This window comes from Pundamilia nyererei, unplaced genomic scaffold, assembly GCF_000239375.1.
Source record: "Pundamilia nyererei isolate P.nyererei 1_Seehausen unplaced genomic scaffold, PunNye1.0 scaffold00152, whole genome shotgun sequence".
NCBI classification, from domain to species: Eukaryota; Metazoa; Chordata; class Actinopteri; order Cichliformes; family Cichlidae; genus Pundamilia; species Pundamilia nyererei.
Genome location: NW_005187553.1, coordinates 979,219 through 998,568, shown reverse-complemented (window position 1 = coordinate 998,568; position 19,350 = coordinate 979,219). Strand labels below are relative to the sequence as shown.

The 19,350-nt window shown below is 42.0% G+C and overlaps 1 protein-coding gene across 2 annotated transcripts in view; it reads left to right on the top strand.

Moving 5' to 3' along the window:
- nova2 (NOVA alternative splicing regulator 2) overlaps window positions 1–19,082 on the top strand; it is a 78,514-nt gene extending 59,432 nt beyond the window's left edge. For both annotated transcript variants that reach the window (XM_005745008.2, XM_005745007.2), the window contains one exon: window positions 15,835–19,082. In XM_005745008.2, the coding sequence (XP_005745065.1) occupies window positions 15,835–16,857 (1,023 nt within the window). In that variant the 3' untranslated portion in view covers window positions 16,858–19,082. The remainder of the gene's footprint in view (window positions 1–15,834) is intronic.
- Window positions 19,083–19,350: the final 268 nt, after the last annotated feature.

The window sequence follows — 19,350 nt, the reverse complement described above, 5'->3', positions numbered from 1 at the left end:
CACTAGACACTAGACACTAAAAAGTGTAAACTATACTTAAAAGGCTGTTAAAGCAACCACACATTTAAAAAACTAATCTAAATGTATTATGTGTGCTGCAGAGTGAAAAACTATTTTTATGCCAGAATTTTCTATTTTTCTTCTTCTTCTGCTCTCAGTCCGGGTGTTGCATTAGAGTTGCGTACATTTTCCCTCGTTGTTTGCGATTTCTCATCCTCTGTCATGAGCAGAATTTGGGGGCTGGGGAGGGGAAGGAGCGCTACGCCTTTATAGTTTTGAATAATTACAGTTATCAGACTTTTATACACACAGACACACAACAAAGCCCTCAGAGACGGTGTTTTCGCAGAGTGCACAATTCTGAGGTGCCGTTATAAAGAGAGTTTTATGCATAATTAATCAATTCTGGGTGCACACACACTCATACAGAGAATTCTCGAGCCCACACATACCCAGCAGAGTTGAACTCAAACGGGCAAATTGTTCAAAAAGGCTGCTGCGTTTTAAAAGCTGCTGCATGCAGATAACGATGCTGAAGCACATTAGCACATCTGGTGTTTTGTTTCCCTGTGTCTGAAAAGTTAATTTCATCATTTTAATATATGTAGTACTGGAAAGGCATATTATATGTCGAAAAGTATGCGACACCCATGGGTCATGGTACCTATCTCCTTCCATCCCATTCAGTTAGGAGAGCATAAGTGAGTGAGCCACTGAAGCTGGCCGATAAGACTTGGCTTGTAGTCGGTGCAGCAGTTCAGGAAACTGACAGATGGTCTTACGGCCTGTTAAGTTTTTCCACACCAAACTCAGGTTTCTGTGGCCAGGCAACCATTGCAGGCTCCAGGGAAGTTATTGGGTGAGAAATGGCAAATTATAATTTCTCCACTTCAGTTTTTGCACAGATTGTAGGCGGTTTTGTTACTATTGGACTGACCAAGGTTAGCTGCTTCCAGTTTCCAATCTGAATTATTTATTTAACTCAAGTGTCCTTCTTTCCCTCCGTATACAGTTAGTGTATATGTCCAATTTGCCGCTTGTGCATCATGAGCCTGAGCCGGAGGCTGACCGACAGCTGGGTAATGCTATTTTGGATGATACGAGCAGCCAAAGGGAGACAGGCAGGCTAATAGCTGTTGATATTTAGATACTTATAATAGATGGTGAATCCCCTGTTGCTCTTTAGGCTATTTATACCATGTTAGAGAGGCAATCAAATGGACTTGGGCAGCATTTGACAATGCACAGATAAAAGACATGTTCTCACACATAGAAGGAGAACACCCTCACTAAAATAGCCTCGTTGGCCATGCCGGATACTCACTGTAAATAAAGAAAAAGTTGAGAAAACTCATAACTTGTAAGCAACTTGGTTGATTGGCTGTTTCAGTTTTCTCAACTTTTGCTTTTGTTTGTGCTACGATTTAGTTCTAGTAATTACAATTTTCTTGTTCAACTAATTACGATATTTCTATGAGGTTAATAAAACTTTTGTTTTGGCACAGTCCTTTTTCACCAGACTCCCTTCCTGACACAAATCTCCCATTTACCCAGGATTGGCAGCAGTGGGATTACATTAGCTTGTGATCCCCACGGCACAATGTTGGGGTTTGTGTTTCCTCCTGGCTGCAAACTGGAGATCTTTTGTGTGTTAGGCAAACACGCTAACTCCTACGCTATTGAAATTTTGCACATTTTACACATTAACCCCTCAGGGATATCTGGTATGTTTTTGTTGCTATCCTATAACACTATAATAAAAATGAAGAGGACACACAAGGTCATCTAAAACATTATGTGTTTCTATAATGTAAGCGTAAAAACATTTGTCTAACAAGCAAAAGGTTTCTTGTTCTACTTCGTGACTTCCAGGTACGATCACAAGCTAGTGTAGTATCACTTAAGTCCAGATAATTGGGAGGATTACATGTGGTGTAAAAATCATCAAACAAAAGTTGAACAGTGTATCTTAGTTTCTGTCTTTAAAACTGAAAAAATCAAAGAAAAATACTCATAAATGTAACATGGAAGATAGTTTGTCAGCGATGAGTAACCAAACACACTACAATACACAGCCATACATAAATACACACAAATGCAATGTTGTCCTTAGTAAGATGAGAACTCTTGGTAGATCCTCACAGCATTTTAAAAGCGTGGCTGTCATTGTGCAAACGCTTGTCCGACCCATTGTAGACAAACTCACTTTGACCTGCTGAATGGATCTCATTTACAAACACACTCATACACATGTGCCTCTGAAGGATGCCTTGGCGCCCCGTGTAGTGCGGCTGCCGATTGTGTCGACTATTCTGGTTTTGGATAAAATGTCCTCTCCTCCTTCTTCTTGTCGAGGCCGCGGCTGTTGTAGCATTTGCTGTTGGCATTTACTGTTTGACCCCATAGGACTAGCTGGCACAGAAAAAAGAGGGGAGCAGCGTGAGAATTTGAGATATCCGAAGGGTGTCTGTGAGAGGAAAGGAGGAAAAATGTCGGAACAAAAGACTGGGTCAAAGAGGGAAAACAAAAAAGTGTGAAAGGAGATGACATAAAGATAGATCGAGAAAGGGAGAAGACAAACAGAGCCAAAAGTGCTAGCCTGACTGGCCGAGTGGGTGACTGAAAGCTGGAAGCAGATCTGAACTCTTGTTAGCCGACAGCTGCAGAGTGGCAGAGAGCTTCAGTGGAATAAGCAGCTGCTGATAGAAAGAAAAACAGCAACAAGAACACCGACAGACAGCACGCCGCACTTCAAGGCCGCATAACGGGACGACAGACCGGGGAGGAAGTGATTTATGAGCTGGGTGAATTCTTTTAATGAGGTCTGAAGTGATGTACAGATGAAGAGAATTTATTGAAGGATTTCATTACCTTTATTATTCATTGCTTGCCTTTGTTTACACCTCCAACTGCACTCTTGTAAAACACCACCATGCCCCTCTTCACACTGTGGCACGTGCTAATGTTACGATGGACAGTGTTGATCCATCTTTAAATAGTCATAGATTGTGAGTGCTCTCAAAATTCACTCATATAGGTTGATGCACAAATATTAAACAAGTTTTTTTTTCTTTAACTTTAACCTACATTAGAAAATGTATCTCATTAGATAAAGTTGGAGTTTCATAGATTACATAGATTACGTTGATCCATTAAGTAAAATAAAGGAAGTTTCTCCTATTTTAAAAGCAAAAGTTTAAGTTATAAGCAACTATTTCCTCCCAGTACAACACAGTTAGGAGATTAGCTCCTCTGCCTTAATGTGCTGTATCTCCAATCACACTTCTACACTTCCACTTGCTATTTTCATTGCATAAAGTGCACTAACTGTGAAAAGTATAGCTACATGAAGTGCATCCAGATGTGTGTGCACATAATTCCCAAACAGTTAAGTGTTTGTGAATTATACACTTCTCACCCTGTGTGGTTTCTGTGCAGAAGGGGGGTTAGCATCAATCAGTTTTTAAGCTAGTAGGAGGAAGCCATGCTTTTAGCTAGCATTCTGTCACTGATGCTAGACACGCGTTGGTGACGATGGCAGAATTACATCAGGGATTAAATCTACTGTAAGAGTGTTGAAGGACTGTTTGGTGTTCATGTTTATATTTTGAATGAAGATGAATTGCTCAGACGCTCGACCAGTTGTCATGTTGTGAAACTAAAGTAGCTAGCTAGCATCACAGCTACAGTCGAATGCTGCAGTGGTCATTACTAGTAAACACAGTTTACTGTCTTAGATTTAAAACATCATTACTCTGTCAAAATTCACCCACCACACTACCAAGTAGGTATATTGTATATAGTCTACCACATGGAAGAGTATTAATTGAAGTATCTGAACTGAGACACAGTACTGGTTAGGTAGCTTAATTTATCCACTTGATTAATTTAATCATTCTTTTGTATCGAAATGCATAATCTTCTGTTTTATGCAACTGTAACTTTAGTGTTAGACTTACAGCTGTAAGATGGATGGGCTTAGATCACAGTGATCTAAATGAAAGGCCATATGCATGTGTCCTCTCGCTGCTACAAGGACAGTTCATCTGTAAAAGATCATAAGGACAGTGTGTGATAATCTGTGGAGGGATATTGCCCAGAAGGAAAATACGATCCAAGCATTATATAAACGCTGAGATCCACTGAGCATTTATGTAATGTGCCCTCCAAGCAGAGTAGAAAGTAATATCATAACAACTACAGGTCTGTGGAGTCTGCAAGGGATTAGAATTTACCCATCCACCCACCCATCCATCCATTTTCTTAATCACATATCCAGTTAAGAGTTGAAGCAAGCCATGATAAATACTTTATTTATGACCCATTTAAAAGAATCACTATTGCCATCCCCATTTACACATGTTGGTCACTTTTAGGCAGGTAGATTTGTGAAGGTGGCAACACAGCTCGGGTGTTTTTGTGCTATTTGCTCCTCTCACTATGTGGTTCTAACAGTCTCTCACATTCTGTCGTTTTGCTAAAATTATAACTTGTGGGAGATGACGTTTTAGATTACCAGCAGTTACCTCCTCTTTTTATGTGCATTATTGATTCACTCTTCACACAAAAGCCTTCCTATGCAGACAAATGTAAACATCAGTGATTGTTTAAAGGCAAAGCACCCTGGAGACTCCCCAGACTGCGTTTGTGGGCGATGTAGTAAAGCACCACCTACTTCATATGGCCAGTAAAGCATGCCCTCTCCCCTGTTACTGTTGCATTATGCTGTTTAGATATAAGCAGCCGTTTCGGAGCTGTGTCCCCTGTGAGATCATCTGCAAATGGTCTGTGGTTTTGTTGTGGTATTTTTCTGGGGCTATTTTCAGACCAAGCTGGCCTTTATTCAGACTGAAAACAGCAGTAGCCTTTTAACATTGTTATGCTGTAATAACAGCAGCGCTAAAGAGTGAACAGACACACACGCACATGCCTCTACTCGCATCAGCTCCAGTATTTCCAAGCAGCCACTTTGTTTGGTCATTTCCTGTGATCTCTCACCTCCTTTGCAAACACCTGTTTCCTACTTCCTGTTATTGCAGGCCTGCACAGGAAGTGTGCCGTGAATGCGAGGAAAACATGGAAGGCCCCTGGCTCACTTTGAGTCAGATGATAGAGGTGGAGTGTAAGACTCGCAGCTTAGTTGGCAAGAAAGGAATAAGTCAGCTTCAGCCAAACGATGAGTCAAACACACCAACAGTTAGGAAAAGTTCTGTGTTGTTGCTGCTGATCAGTGAATGAATGCACCCGGGATTTTGGCATTATAGGATCGGCTGATCATTTCATCACAAAAAGCTGACCTCTGTTGGCTACCATGAATGACAAAAGCATTGTGATCATAAAGTGGTGTAAACAGACTCCTGCTCCACAAGATCACATTCTTATTTTGTCAATTAACTTTTTATAAGATTCATTTTTAGCCCCTAAGGTTTTGCCTGAATCTATTGTTAATTCCTCTGGTAACAAACCAAATGGTTTCGTTTTTGTGTACTTCTGCAGGAATTGTTTAGCTCAACTCGACCAGTTGGTGGAACCCAACCCAGTATTTTGTACCTTGGAGGATGTGATTTACCTCATCAGCCTTTTCCTCATGGTTATCAGTAACTGCCCCACCCCTGAAAATAATTTGTGCAAGCTGCTGTTACTGTTTATAGGTGCATTTCAAAGTTAAGCAGCCTGTAGTGGCTGTGTGAATAAGTGCATATAAATATGTGCTGCTTCCATTACATTTAGATGTGTTTAACATTGTAAAAGGTTCTATTTTTAACCAAACTATGACTTTGTGCTTAAACAAAGACAAAAAGAGAAAACAAAGAGAAGCAAATTCAAGATTTATGGTTAAAAGTTGCTCGTGTTAAACAGACTTTTTCATCGGTTATTTCAGATGTCAGGAACAAACCACTTGGCGAGGTGAGTTGGTTCCTAGGTTTCATTTCAGAGATGTTTAAATCCAGGCTCCCAAAACCCTCCACTGCAGTAAGATCGGGATCGATGTAGGTGTCCCAGATAAGAGGCAGTCGATGTATTCATGTAGGCTGTTAATATTAAAAAATATATCTGTCATTGCTTTAGTTTAGGGCTAAATTCAGTCAAAATTCAAGGTGCAGATGTTTTACGCAGGATTTTACACTCTGCGATTTGCTTTCTTACATAACATTTTATCCATTTTTTTCTCCCGTCAGTCCTGTAATCTGCAACGTCTGCCTCGCTGCCGAGTCAGCGCGATTACAGGCGCACTCTCTATTTTTCTGTCTCGCTTATCTGCTCCAAAGACAGATGATTGTCTGCGTTTTATTATCTCAGCCCGAAATTCACATTGTACTTCAGGGTGTAGACCACACACACGCAGAGAATTATCAAGTTAGGGTGTGATCTCATTCATTCCTCAGACATATGTGTGTGAATTGATTAAAAAAAGAAAGATGAAGCTTTTTAATAGGTGTGATGTGCTTGCAAAGGAAATATCTCACACATGGAGAAAAGAAGAGAAGGAGGCTTCGTAATGAGTTTGATCTCCCCGTCTCATGTTTTGCCATCTGATTGGTCCGCACACAAACAAATGGTTTCTCCCCATTTAAAACAATGTTTTTCATTTTCTACATTATCTGTAAGTAGTTGCAGTTAATCCTTTGTCTTCATCTCCAGTGAAGCAAGCTAACGGCGTCTCTGAGTGTATATGCTTCTAAGTTAATATTCCCCCAGCCAAGAAGCGGTTCATATAACAGCAGACTGAAGCTGGTGTGGAGGAAGAAAAAACCTATCTCTGGGTATGGTCTTGTAATGCTTCTGAGGGGGATTTAATGAATATTTGCAAACTTACCATTCCTCATGTCTAATGATTCCTGAATGCATAACATCATCTTATTCAGATTCTGTTCAGTTAGGTTTAGCTCACTTTCTGTTCAGCGATAGATGACTGCTGCCAAATCTTTATTATGATCAGGTTGGTGTTTTTATTGTTCATCTGTGATCAAGACGCATGCAAAATGTAAACAAGAGGCTTTAATTCTCCAACATGAACTTTAGAAATATCATACTCTTGGAAAAAATAACACAGGTCTATTTTATTTAAATAGAATTAAATAAAACATTTTGAAATATATGAAAAACTGCACATCAGTAATTCTGCATTATACCTGTTTTGAAGGACAGGATGACAGCCAGGAATAATCCTCCTGCTGCTCAGACACTCCCTTTAAATCCCCTGAAATAAGTCAAAAGCTCCCTTGTCATGACACCCACCCGAAAAGCTTAAAAACAAATTAAAAAGACCACATCTGTACATTTTGTATCTACGTTTTTTAACGCGTTGCATTTAAATGTAAGCAAATGGAAATATTTTCAATTTGGTGACCTAACATGCAGGGGGTTTAGGCGAATAATGAAAAAATTATGCTTAAAACTAACCCCCAAAAACGCTTAATGTCCTTGAAGCAGCTTTATTTTTCTAAAAGCAAGAAAATGTAATGTAATTTTACGTTGCGCACATATTCCCTCTGCGCTTGCACTTGTGATGGCAGTTTCTCGGGAGAGAAACCCTCATCATGGAGCAAGAACAAGACCTGAGGTCTTTGAAAGTTAGATGATGTGGTATACGAGCTATAAATTCATGTGCGTGGGTATGTATAGGAGTCTGTTCTGTATATGCGTCCAAGTTAACATCATGTTCTCTTGCTGTTGGTCATTGTAGCCCAGCTCTTCTGTCATTCTGGTATTTTTAACCTCTAAGGGGGTTTCTGCGCTCCTGGGCGAGCCAGAGAATGAAAGAAGAAGGCCGGTGAGAGCGGTGGAAAAAGAGGGATGACACAGGGAGAGAGAGGTGACTAAGCCTGTGGATCAGTAGGAGGCAGATTAAACTAAAGTCCCCTGCTTAAGACTTCAAAGTTCAAACTGCAGCAGCCTCAACAGTTGTTCGCCGTCCGCTCACATTGCATGTTTGTGCGCGTGCGCTCATGGGAGATCGCCGAGAACATGCGTGTTTTGTTTTGTTTGTGTGTGCTTGCCTGTCCTTGTTTTTCTCACATGGATATGGATGAAACTGTGAATCGGTGCATGATGATGTGTGTGAGCAGCCGTGTGTGTGTGTGTTCATGTTAGCATCCACTGATGACACTGACAAATGGCCTTGTGACCTTGATGGATTGCAACACAACGTTTGTAACACACTGTCATCATTACATCATGACAATCCTAAATTTTAATAAGGAACAGGGTGCTAAAATCAGGTAGAGTTGTGTTGTATTCATAAATGCAACAGAAAGGATAAATGCAAGTGAATTCTTGCAGGGATTTGGATAAATGTACATGTGAAAAGCAGGCGTGCTATTAGATGTTTCTTAATCCTCAGTTGATTTTTTTGTTCCCTGAGTTGTGTTGGTGCTCAAGTAAAAGTCTCAAATAAACAATGCAACCCTGATTTTTCTAAATAAACTTGCACAGACTTTGTTTTCGGCTAATCAGAATGGGAACAGGAGCCTCTTACATCTCAGGAGATTCCAGAGAAACCATTTTGCAGATTTGGTGTTTCATGAAATTTGAACACACACAGGAGGGAATGACTCGAGAAAGGCAGCTGGCCGTAAAAGCTGCGTGTTAATATGTCTGCACATCAAGGTCAAGCCCTAACAAGCTACTGCAACGTGCAGTGTCTGTGAGCGTACATGTGTCTGCGCTAGTCGTTAAGGTTGCTCGTGAAATGAAGCATCGCTCTCTCGGATCGTTACGCTTCGGTGATCCCGGCACCCCTGTTAGCTTATCACTTTGACTTGTCTATGCGAGACAAAAAACAAATACGTACACACATTTGTTGATACACAAAGTGAAGTGACACGTTTTGATTGATGAAGCAGAGCAAAGCGTTTGTCTCCTTCAGCCTGCCTGCTTAAACACAAGGACGTGGAGACAAGTGGACCATATCGCAGCAAGCAAGAACATCTTTTTAGGGCGTTTAATTATAGTCTGTCAACGTTTCATTAATCTTCTACATTTTAACAAATTTATTAAAGCACCTAGTAGCTACAAAGGTTCCTTCTGGATCACAGTAATATAATATGTTTTATGACAGATCTTAGTAATTATTTGTCCATATATATTAAATGGCAAATGTTTGCGAGCTCTTCATTCAGTGTCATTCACCGCTGATGTTTTCTGCAGCACCATCAGCAGATACAAAATACTGAAGGATTCAGTTTAGTGTTTTCTTCTATGTCTTCTACTTTATAATTTATTTTTAATTGTACAGTTATTTGGTTATTTGTACATTAGGTTGGAGACTTATTTCCTGTAACAGATATCCATTGAACATCCAGTGAGTAATGTATAAGGTTTATTGGAGTTTATTGCTTAAAAGCATGAACTGGTGGAAGGAGATTAATGAGAGTAATTAATGTCTATGACTTGTCGAGTTAGGATTTGACCCAGTGTGACAAACTAATCAGTTCCAGAAAAATACCCAAACATCTCTCGTGTTGTTGTTTTGAACTGTGGTAATTGAACTTTTTATTTGAGAGTCCCAACAGTCAGACCCTGAACACGCTCCAAGTTGTTCCTGAATCCAATCATCCCAATATCGATTTGGACTTATCTGTTAAGCTGGCATCCCTGCTGAAGTCAACACTTCACATCCCTGCTCCTTCAAACTATTTGCATGAGTGTATTCACGAGCAGGAGATTGGTTTTGACCTTTGACCTCAGCCCAGCAGCTGCAGCCGTAGGGCGTTCTTGTCAGCAGCTGGATAGAAGCCAGACCTTCCTCTGCTCTGTGGAAGAAAGTTTCTCCCAGCAGATATAAAACTCTTCAAAGAGAAGGGGAAAAAAATCAAACGAAAACAGGAGACACCTGAGATCAGAAAACGTAGAAAAAACTGAAACCTTAACAAAAAGCTTTAAACCTGAGCAGCTAACGGGGGGAAATAATGAAAGAGTTGTCACTGTAGGAGAGATTGCCTGCGTGCTGCCAACTGTCACATAATCTTCTTTGTGGCAGCTCTGCAGAAAGGTGCTGGGAGCATGGGATTGTGGGTAGGTAGGAGCTGCCTGGCTGAGTCGGTCATTGGAGCGAGTCAAAGCAACAGCGTCAGCTAAATAAAAGCAGGATGAAGTTGATGATTTCATATTAAAACTGTGTGTGTTTGTGTGTGTGTGGGAGTGGGAGTGAGTTGTGTTTGACCTTGCAAGAAGAGCTTTGCTTTACTGAACACAGAAAATTGAAAGAAATGAACAGTGGAAAATTACAACAGTACAGCACAGCATAAGGAAAGACGCAAAGAGTACACAGCTACACAGCTTTAAGGGACTGACAGATGTTTTAACGTTTATGAAACCTTAAAAAGGAAAAAGCATCAACAATATGGAAAGAAATAAATGCGAGAAAAGAAAGTGAAGCAAGCGGAGGAGGAGTGGAGACAAATCTAGAACCTCATTAGCAGAGAATCAGTCGGCTATAAAGATGGTAGACGTGATCGGTAGCACCAGGAGGGATGCAGACATCACTGTACACCACTGTTTATCCTCCCACTTCTACACCGACACTCTGTGGATGTGTGTGTGAATGTTACAGTGCAGAGTGCAGAGGATGAAAGGGCTCATGAGTAAAATCTTTTTAGCTCCTTCCTCTCTGCAGTTCTCCTGCTGGTTGTCGCTTCATTATTTTATCCCTCATCTTTACTTTCACCCCCACCCGGTTCATCTGCTCACTGCAAAGCAACCATCCGGAGAACGTTGCCCCTGAACAGAATTTTGGATGTATGGTTAGACCGCTGTATGAAATCTAAGGCAGTGCCAAATAGTGGTATCTTATTTTATTTTTTCTAATTTTTCACAAATCTTTGGCAGCTTAGAGGATATCTATACAAATGTTTACATCCAAAATTTGACTGTTACTTAACTTATTAGCAGTGGATATTAGCATAATCATCTGTTCAGATTAGAATGAGTGTTTGCAGAGTTTTGACAGTATTTTACACCATGAAGATTTTTCCTGCATCGTGTTAAGAAAGGATCAGATCACGAGTGCGTTTGCTAATCTCACCCTAACCAGAGGCTGCAGAATCATCTCTAACAGCCGTCTTACTGAAAAAGACATTACCCACGGCCTGCCATACCACACCGAAGGAGGATGGCGTAGCCAAGGCGCAGCGCCAGGGTGCTTCTTTGATTTACAACAGTAGCATTTCTGTGTAATGACAGTGAACTGAGTCAGTGTGGAAAAACTTAGGCATATTGTTAAAATTGTGCTTGTTTTTCTCAAGATTTTGCAGGCTGTGAATCATCAGTTTCGTAAATGGGTGATTCCTTAAACTTTCTTCTTTCATGCTCAGAATGTACTTGCAATAGCTTATTATGTTATGGTTTGCATTTTGTCGAGCTCCCTTTTATATCAAATTGGGCCGGATGTGGTTAATGAACTAAAATGAGTTTGACATCCCTGGATTAGACTAAAGGAACATTTTAAATCATGGTTACCATAAACAGTTTGACCAAACGGCAGCCAAGTAAATACTGTTAAACATAAAGTCTAAACGCATGTGAAAAGATTGCCCAAGGGCTCATTTAAGAGACATTTAGAAAGGCCTTGATAGTCAATTACAATCAGTTATTGGTAAACAAAAACAAAACAAAAAAAGATTCAAATTCGTGTTCAAGATTTGTGAGGTCTTCATGAGTTGTGCACAGTATCCCTGCATGTTTAGTCTTTCTAATGATTTTCAAACTTTCATCATTTCCCATCACACGCACATCTGGACTGAATTATGACACATTATAATTTCAAAACACTTTCAGTCATTAAAAAATAACAAATACTGAAAATTGCACACATTTGTGTGACCTCTGAGAGTTTGTAGATTATCTGTTGTGACATAACCAAAGCACTTAACTTCTCTCCAAATGAATGAGGTGCGTGAGTTATTAAATGTAGAACAGTTGGGTGCGCTGTACTACAGATCAGGTTGATTATTTTATATCACGGGCTGCTGTGGCTCAGGTGGTAGAGCAGGTTTTCTACTAAATGTGGCAGTTCTGTCCCCAGACGCGCCACATGTTGAAGTGTCCACAGGGAAGACGCTGACGCTCCAAATGGCAGGCCAGCACCTTATATTGCAGCTCAGTCACCAGTGATGTGGGTGTGAGTGGGTGGATGATGCAACAACAACATAAAGCACATAAAACGCTATGTTAGCACAGCACATTTATTGTGACTTCACTGTAATATTATTCAAATCAATAAAGGAAAATATTTCATGAATGATTTCACCCCCATTCTCTTTCAGTGCTTTATAGTATTAAAACTATATTGTGTTAGGAAGGAATCCTTAAAATCGCTCTGCCTCAGCAGTGTTCACACTTTGTTAGCACTTTGCTCTTCTCCTGAATCTACACAGGACGGCAGATTGTAGCGAAGCCTCCGTTAGCAGCAGGACGCTAAGAGACATGTTGAAGGAGCATCGCTGTGTTGTGCCTCGCCGTAACAGCTTGCTAATCAATAGAAACTAGCTACAAATTTCCATTCTGTCTGAGAGGAATGACGAACCGACAAAAGAAAAAAAAAAACCTGTTAATCCCAAAGAAACGTCTCACAAACAAACACGGTCAGGCAAAAGATAATTTGCTAATATTCAAGTTGAAGCAGTGAGAAGCAAAAATGTGACGCCGTCTGCAGGTTTGAATTTGCTCTTGTTATCCGCTCCCTCCTTCATGCTTCTCACTAATTTTCTATTTCTATGTAAATTCATCTCCCGCCTGACAGAAAGCTGCAGTGCACAGCACACGGGATTCGGCGTGGCAGCAAGCCTCTGTAATCGAGGCTGCCTCCACACAATGTTGCACGGCTTAAAACTGCAGCAAATGGGGGCTGGGGGTTAAAGGAGAAGTGTCAGACAGGGAAAATAATTAAATGGCCTTTTACATTCTTCTTTACCTTGTCTTCCTGCTCTTTTTTCCCCATCGTGCTCTACATGGAAAGCCAGAAAACAAAAAAATTGTGGCTCTGCTCATGTTTTATCTCAGATTGTTGAATCAATAATCCCCTTCCACCATCTCTTTCTCCTATTTTACTCCCCTGTCTTCATCAATGCCAACTCAGTGATGTTTTCCGCTCGCTGTCCTCCCATTTCTCCGACCTAACATCTCTCTTTCTGCACTTAATAAGCATTTTTCTCACTCAGACAGACCACAGATAGCAGTCCAGGCAGGGCATTCATTTATTTGCTAGGTGGCTGATGTGCAGCAGAAGTCCACAACATCTGCTGCAGGTTGTTTGTTTCTATTTCTGTTGTCTTGTGTGCACAAAAAGAGAAAATGATCACATATTGCAACAAGTTGCAGCAGAGGGCTTTTTCCATTATTGCTGTTGAATGCTGGCACGAGTCTCACACTTTCCTCTGGTCTGTTCTCAGTCAGCAAAGTGACGCTTTTATTGTGCACGGAGGTCAGCGCTGCGGCAGAGTGGGATGCGTCACTCACTGCCTGCGTCAGTGGAGCAGCAGTGAACCCTTCATATACGCAGTTCATTCAGACTTTAGCTCCCTGCAGACATCAGATCTGTTTGTGGCAGACAGCCCTCGTGTAAACCTTTTCATACAAAAGGGTTATTGTAGATTATCCACCAGTAAACTGAGGGCAAAAACAAATAGATAATTTTATCTTTTTGAGCGTTAATGTCATTTTGCACTTACCACCGATATGAACAACCAACAGTGTATATAAAGCAGAACAAGTAAGCTTGTTTTACAAAATGAACATGAATCACTTCAATCACCTGTCCCTGAAAAGTGGAAACGGCAAACTTTATAGCTAACTGCATAATGTCCTTGCCATAAACAGAATTTAACCTTAGAGCAAACCCAGAGAAATAACAGAGGGCAAATTCAGTGAAATGTGTTCACTTTTAGTCTGACTACTTGGCAAGCTTCTCTGTAACACCATAAGAGAGTTATTTTAGGTTTACAAGACTAAATCTCTATGTCCAACTTAAAAGGTCATACCTGTAATATCAAGAGAGCGGCATAAAAAAGCTAGAAAAAAAACAACTATGCAGCGAATCAGCGGATAGAAACTTAAAAAAAAGAATGTGTTGTTTTTGTCTCAAAATAACATTTAAAAACAGATTTCTCCCAGCAAGCTAGACTCCTATTACAGCTGTTCAACTCTATAAGGCATTAACGGCTTCATTAGTGGCTCAGTCTGCACTGTCCACATGTTCAGCGTCTCTGGCTCCTCCCAGCAGAGCACTTGAACAAGTTCCATTCCAAATCAGATACAATTAGCTACATGTTTACGAAGATAAAGAATAGGTGTTAGAATTGCCACCAGTTCTAACTTTCAGCCACATAGTTAAATGTTTTTTGTGGAAGGGGTGGAGCAATTGCCACGACTGCGCCTCCCGTAAATTTCACATTAACACCTACGACTATTTTAATCTGTTCATTCAGCAAAACATGAAGAAGAGAGAAGATGCAATTCCAGCAGATCAACAGATCTCAATGATGGCCCATATCAGCTGGTGGCTTCAGCTGATATCTTGCTTCCAGTTTGCAACTCTCACATGCAAGGCGGCTATTAAATTACTTTAGTTAGCCTACAGTTATTGCACCCTGCATGCTGCTTTGAAACCCACTTCAGTGTGGTGTCTGTCATCACTAACTCCTGCTCCAGCCTGTGAGTAAGGGGTTTGCTGCTGCTTTTTCCTCCTCTGGCTCTCTTTTTATGATTGTGGACACACAGGGAGGTCCCAGAGCAAAGCCGTAATGCCAGATATGAAGTACTGCAGATGAAAATAATCAATCATCTTTTGGCTATAGTGGTCCTGGCTGAAATGGTCTCCAGCTGTTAAGAAATGCACTGTGAATCAATTCTCTTTTAACTGTGAAAGACTAAATGAAGTGCGTTAAGTTCATTCATCGACTGGCGAGCATTACTGTTCTGTTCATTTCTGTATGCATATAAGTTAAATATGCTGCGCCGTGTTTGGGTGTGAGGAGAGTGTGTACATATGTGTGTCTCACTCCCTTTCACTACCCTTTGAATGCTGGAGCTGTGTTTCCATGGCAACGCTGACCCCTGGGAGTCAATGTTATTTTTTTTCCACACAAGTAGCCTCTTTGCAATCCCTCTCTCTCTCTCCCTCTCTCTCATCCATTCTTCCCTCCCACTCTTCATCTCCTGTTCTCTCACCAACTCGCATTGCGTCTCTCTCTTCTTTTGCTATTGTGTACCAAAGTAATAAAGAAAAAAAACACTCTTTACTCATTATCTGCTCCTGCACAGTCCATTTTATTCAGTGGCTGTGTCAGCTCTTTCTCCTTTCAGGACATCTTTACACTGTTGACACACATTCACGCACAAACACAGCGCATCAGAAACTCTCCTTCTTCTTCTCTGTATTCAGACATCGTTCAGTCTCAGTTCATCTCTTCTTTGGATCTCTTTGTCTCCCGTCCTTTATAAGGACACCTCTAAAGACAGCTCCCACTGTTTTGCATCTCGCAAACAGGAGCCTTCATCGTCCGTTGTATAATGTCGTCTTCATTTTATAATTCCACTGAAGTCAAGATGGGATGTTATCATGCATGTGTAATCGTAACTTCACAGGTGAGACATCGCCTCGTTTCCCTCTCTGCTGAACATGAACAGTGTAAAACATCAGGAACACTGTAACACTGATAAACACATTTGTGTAGAAAGACTGACTTTATACTTCTCTTTGGGATTGTAGTGGAATTAATTGCCTGATTAATAAAGAAACAAATCTATCACTTATATTTCTGCTGGGTAAATGTACTTTAAAACTTCGATAACTAAGTAATAACCTATCTCTTTTTTTGCCCAACCTCCCACCAGGCCAAGCTGATCGTCCCCAACAGTACAGCAGGATTGATCATTGGTAAAGGCGGAGCTACAGTCAAGGCAGTGATGGAACAGTCTGGGGCGTGGGTCCAGCTATCCCAGAAGCCAGAAGGTATCAACCTGCAGGAGCGTGTGGTCACCATCAGCGGCGAGCCCGAACAGAACCGGAAAGCAGTGGAGATCATTGTCCAGAAGATCCAGGAGGACCCGCAGAGCTCCTCGTGCCTCAACATCTCCTACTCCAACATCACAGGGCCAGTCGCCAACTCCAACCCCACCGGCTCACCGTACGCCAACTCAACCGAGGTCATGCCAGCTGCCGCAGCCGCTGCCGCGGCTACGGCTTCTTCTCTGCTCGGCCAGGCAGGCCTGGCTGGGGTTGGAGCCTTCCCAACCACTATGTCCAGCCTATCAGGCAACGACTTGCTCGCCATCACTTCTGCCCTCAACACTCTGGCCAGCTATGGTTATAACACCAACTCTCTGGGCCTGGGGCTCAACCCTGCTGCTGCTTCAGGGGTTCTAGCCGCAGTAGCGGCTAATGCAAATCCAGCAGCAGCTGCTGCAGCTAATTTGTTAGCATCCTATGCCAGCGATGCATCCACCAGCGCTGCTCACCCTGCAGCCAGTCTTGGAGGCTTCTCTCTGGGATCCCTAGCTGCTGCTACAGGGGCCACCAATGGTTACTTAAGCGCTGCTTCACCACTTGTGGCATCATCTCTACTTGCCACAGAGAAGCTAGCAGAAGGAGCAAAGGAAGTGGTTGAGATCGCTGTGCCAGAAAACCTAGTGGGAGCCATTCTGGGGAAAGGAGGGAAGACGCTAGTGGAGTACCAGGAGCTGACCGGCGCCAGGATCCAGATCTCCAAGAAGGGCGAGTTCATTCCTGGAACTCGGAACAGGAAGGTGACCATCACAGGTTCCCAGGCCGCCACACAGGCTGCACAGTACCTGATCAGCCAGCGAATCACCTACGAGCAGGGGGTACGCGCCACCAACCCACAGAAGGTGGGCTAAACCTGACAGCCGATGAGAAACGAGGAGGAAAAGAGGAAAAAAAAAGAGTGGGGGCTTGGGGGAGGAGTATAAAAAAAAGTGAGAATGGAAAAAGGAGAGGAGAGCAAGAATGTCGGAAGGAATCGTTCGCACCGTTTTCTTCTGCGTGTTTTCAGTATTCTCTATTAAAAAAAATTTTTTTGACGCAAAGCAAAAATGTGCTGAGAAGACGAGGAGGGAGAGGAGCGAGTTATTACGCTGAAAAACCAAGAAAAAAATGTGCAAAATGTAAATAAGGTTTTATTACTTAACGTCTTGACCTTTTGGGATTTTTTATTGTTTTGTTTATTGTTTTATTGTTTTGTTTCGTTTAGTAAATTAAGCTGTCTGTTTGTTTGTGTATTGTGTGGACAGAGCTGAATGCCATGTAGACAGGCCGACTGCCTGAGAGGCTACAGGAAGTGGGGGGATGGAGGGAAGGGCATGGGTGCGGCAAGGCGGAGGGTTGGGGTTTACAGGGTTCAGCCCTCCACCGCCCCCGAACCCATTACGGAAACAACCCTTAGCCCTCCCTCCCCCTGCAGGCCACACCCATCACCCTCCAGTAGGGTTTTTGTTTTTTCTTCTAGGAGATTTACCCCAAACCCCTCGCCCCACCTCCCTTGAATGCCCCTCTCACTTTTTGCTCCCCTGACCCGCCCCTCTCCCTTTTACAAGGGTTTTATAACAAACAAGACTGCAAACCTCAGCCTGGTGTGCGAGAGAAGAAATGCCCTTGACTCCTCCCCCACCGCCGACACCTTCTATTACTTCACCCGCATATGATCGTACCTCCCTCCTCGTCCCCTCGTCTGGGAGATGAAGGGTGAGGTGAAATTGGGCAGAGGTGCGGGGAAAGAGAATCAACCGGGCACTTTTTTTTCTTTTGCACACCTTCCCATACCTGTGATGTATCCCACAAGCAGTGCAGCGCTGCAGGGGTGTTACAGCATGTGACGCCCACCCCCACGTGTGGCTCTAACGTCTCAGATAGAAAGGCGAAGCGCACGCCGATGACCTCACATAGTGAAAAACCCATAAACGACAAGAGCGATACAGCGCAGGCTGCGGCAAACACACAGGATCTATGGCATTTTTTGCAGTCTGCTGTGATAATTCTATTAACTATATTGTCGATATAGGAATCATTACCTTCGTCATTATTTATTAATGAGTTCACCCATATAAGGCTCAGTTGTGTTTTTTTTTTTTAATCTGTGAATTCAGGTTGACATGAATGTAAATGAGACTATTTTTGATTTGATTCTTTTGTTTTAATTTAAGTGGATTGAAGATGAATAGTAATGTCACATAGTGTAATATATGTCTTATTTAAGTCCAGTAAGAAAGCCACCCCAGGCATTAGGATCATTACAGTGAAGGATCACCTTATATATCCAGTCAAAGAAAAGAACAGGGAACACACACAGACACGCACACGTTTTCACACTGAAACAGAACATTATGATGCCATATTTGGTGCTAGAAAAGGGAAATCACCATATCTATGATGCAGACTGCAGTAAGACTTCTAGATTAGCAAGAAAAGCTCTAAACCTCTCGTACCACAGGCTGCAGTGCAGCTGAATTAACCTACCTGGTTATCATGCTTAGCTCCTAGCTCATGCTGCAAAAGATCACTGCTGTTTATATGCCCTGTTGCAGTTTGCCTGCATTGTAAAGTTGTAACTAAAATGAATAATCCAGTTGAACTGAAACTAATTCTCGGATAAACTGCTGCTCGGCCTGTGGACACCCGAACCCTTCGGATGAACCCAAACCACAGACTAGATAGAGTGAGAGCAATTAAGACTAACAAGATACTACTGAGAAATGCAAACATTTAGTCGGAGGTAACACTGAAACGTGACAAAGGAACGTCGTTTATCTGGGGTCCACTGCTGAATCTGCAAGCCTCGCTAGTAGATTTGCTTTTTTACGGCAGCGTGCATATCAGTAATGGAGATAAATAGGCTCACTGACCTTTGCTCTTATCACGCATCCGTCCAACTGCCAATGAGATGAAGGGCAGATGAGAGATTTTTAACATATGTCCTGGGAGCTGAGCTCATTTCTGCCTCTGGCAAGCTGTAGGTCTCCCTCGGAAACGGATTTACTGCCCACTGTAGACCCAGGAGGCTGCTGAAGATGCTGTTGTTTCTTCTGTTGTTGAGTTTTTTTTGTTTGTGTCGTGTTATTTTTGTCTGTTTTTTTTAACAATCGGAGTACACTGAATTTTTTTTGTCTTAATGCACTGTGAAGCGAGGGAGAGTTTCTCTCGACCTATGAGGTCAGGGATGTGTGCTATAGATGGCATCGTTGACTGGATGGTTTTTTGTATGGCAGGGAAAAAAACACGCATATATGAAATATATGTAGAATGCATATGAAGAACTTCACCGGAAATGCACATCATATCTGAATATTGACGGAGGTGAAAGAGACTAGGTCGATGAAGAGGATCAATCAATTGAG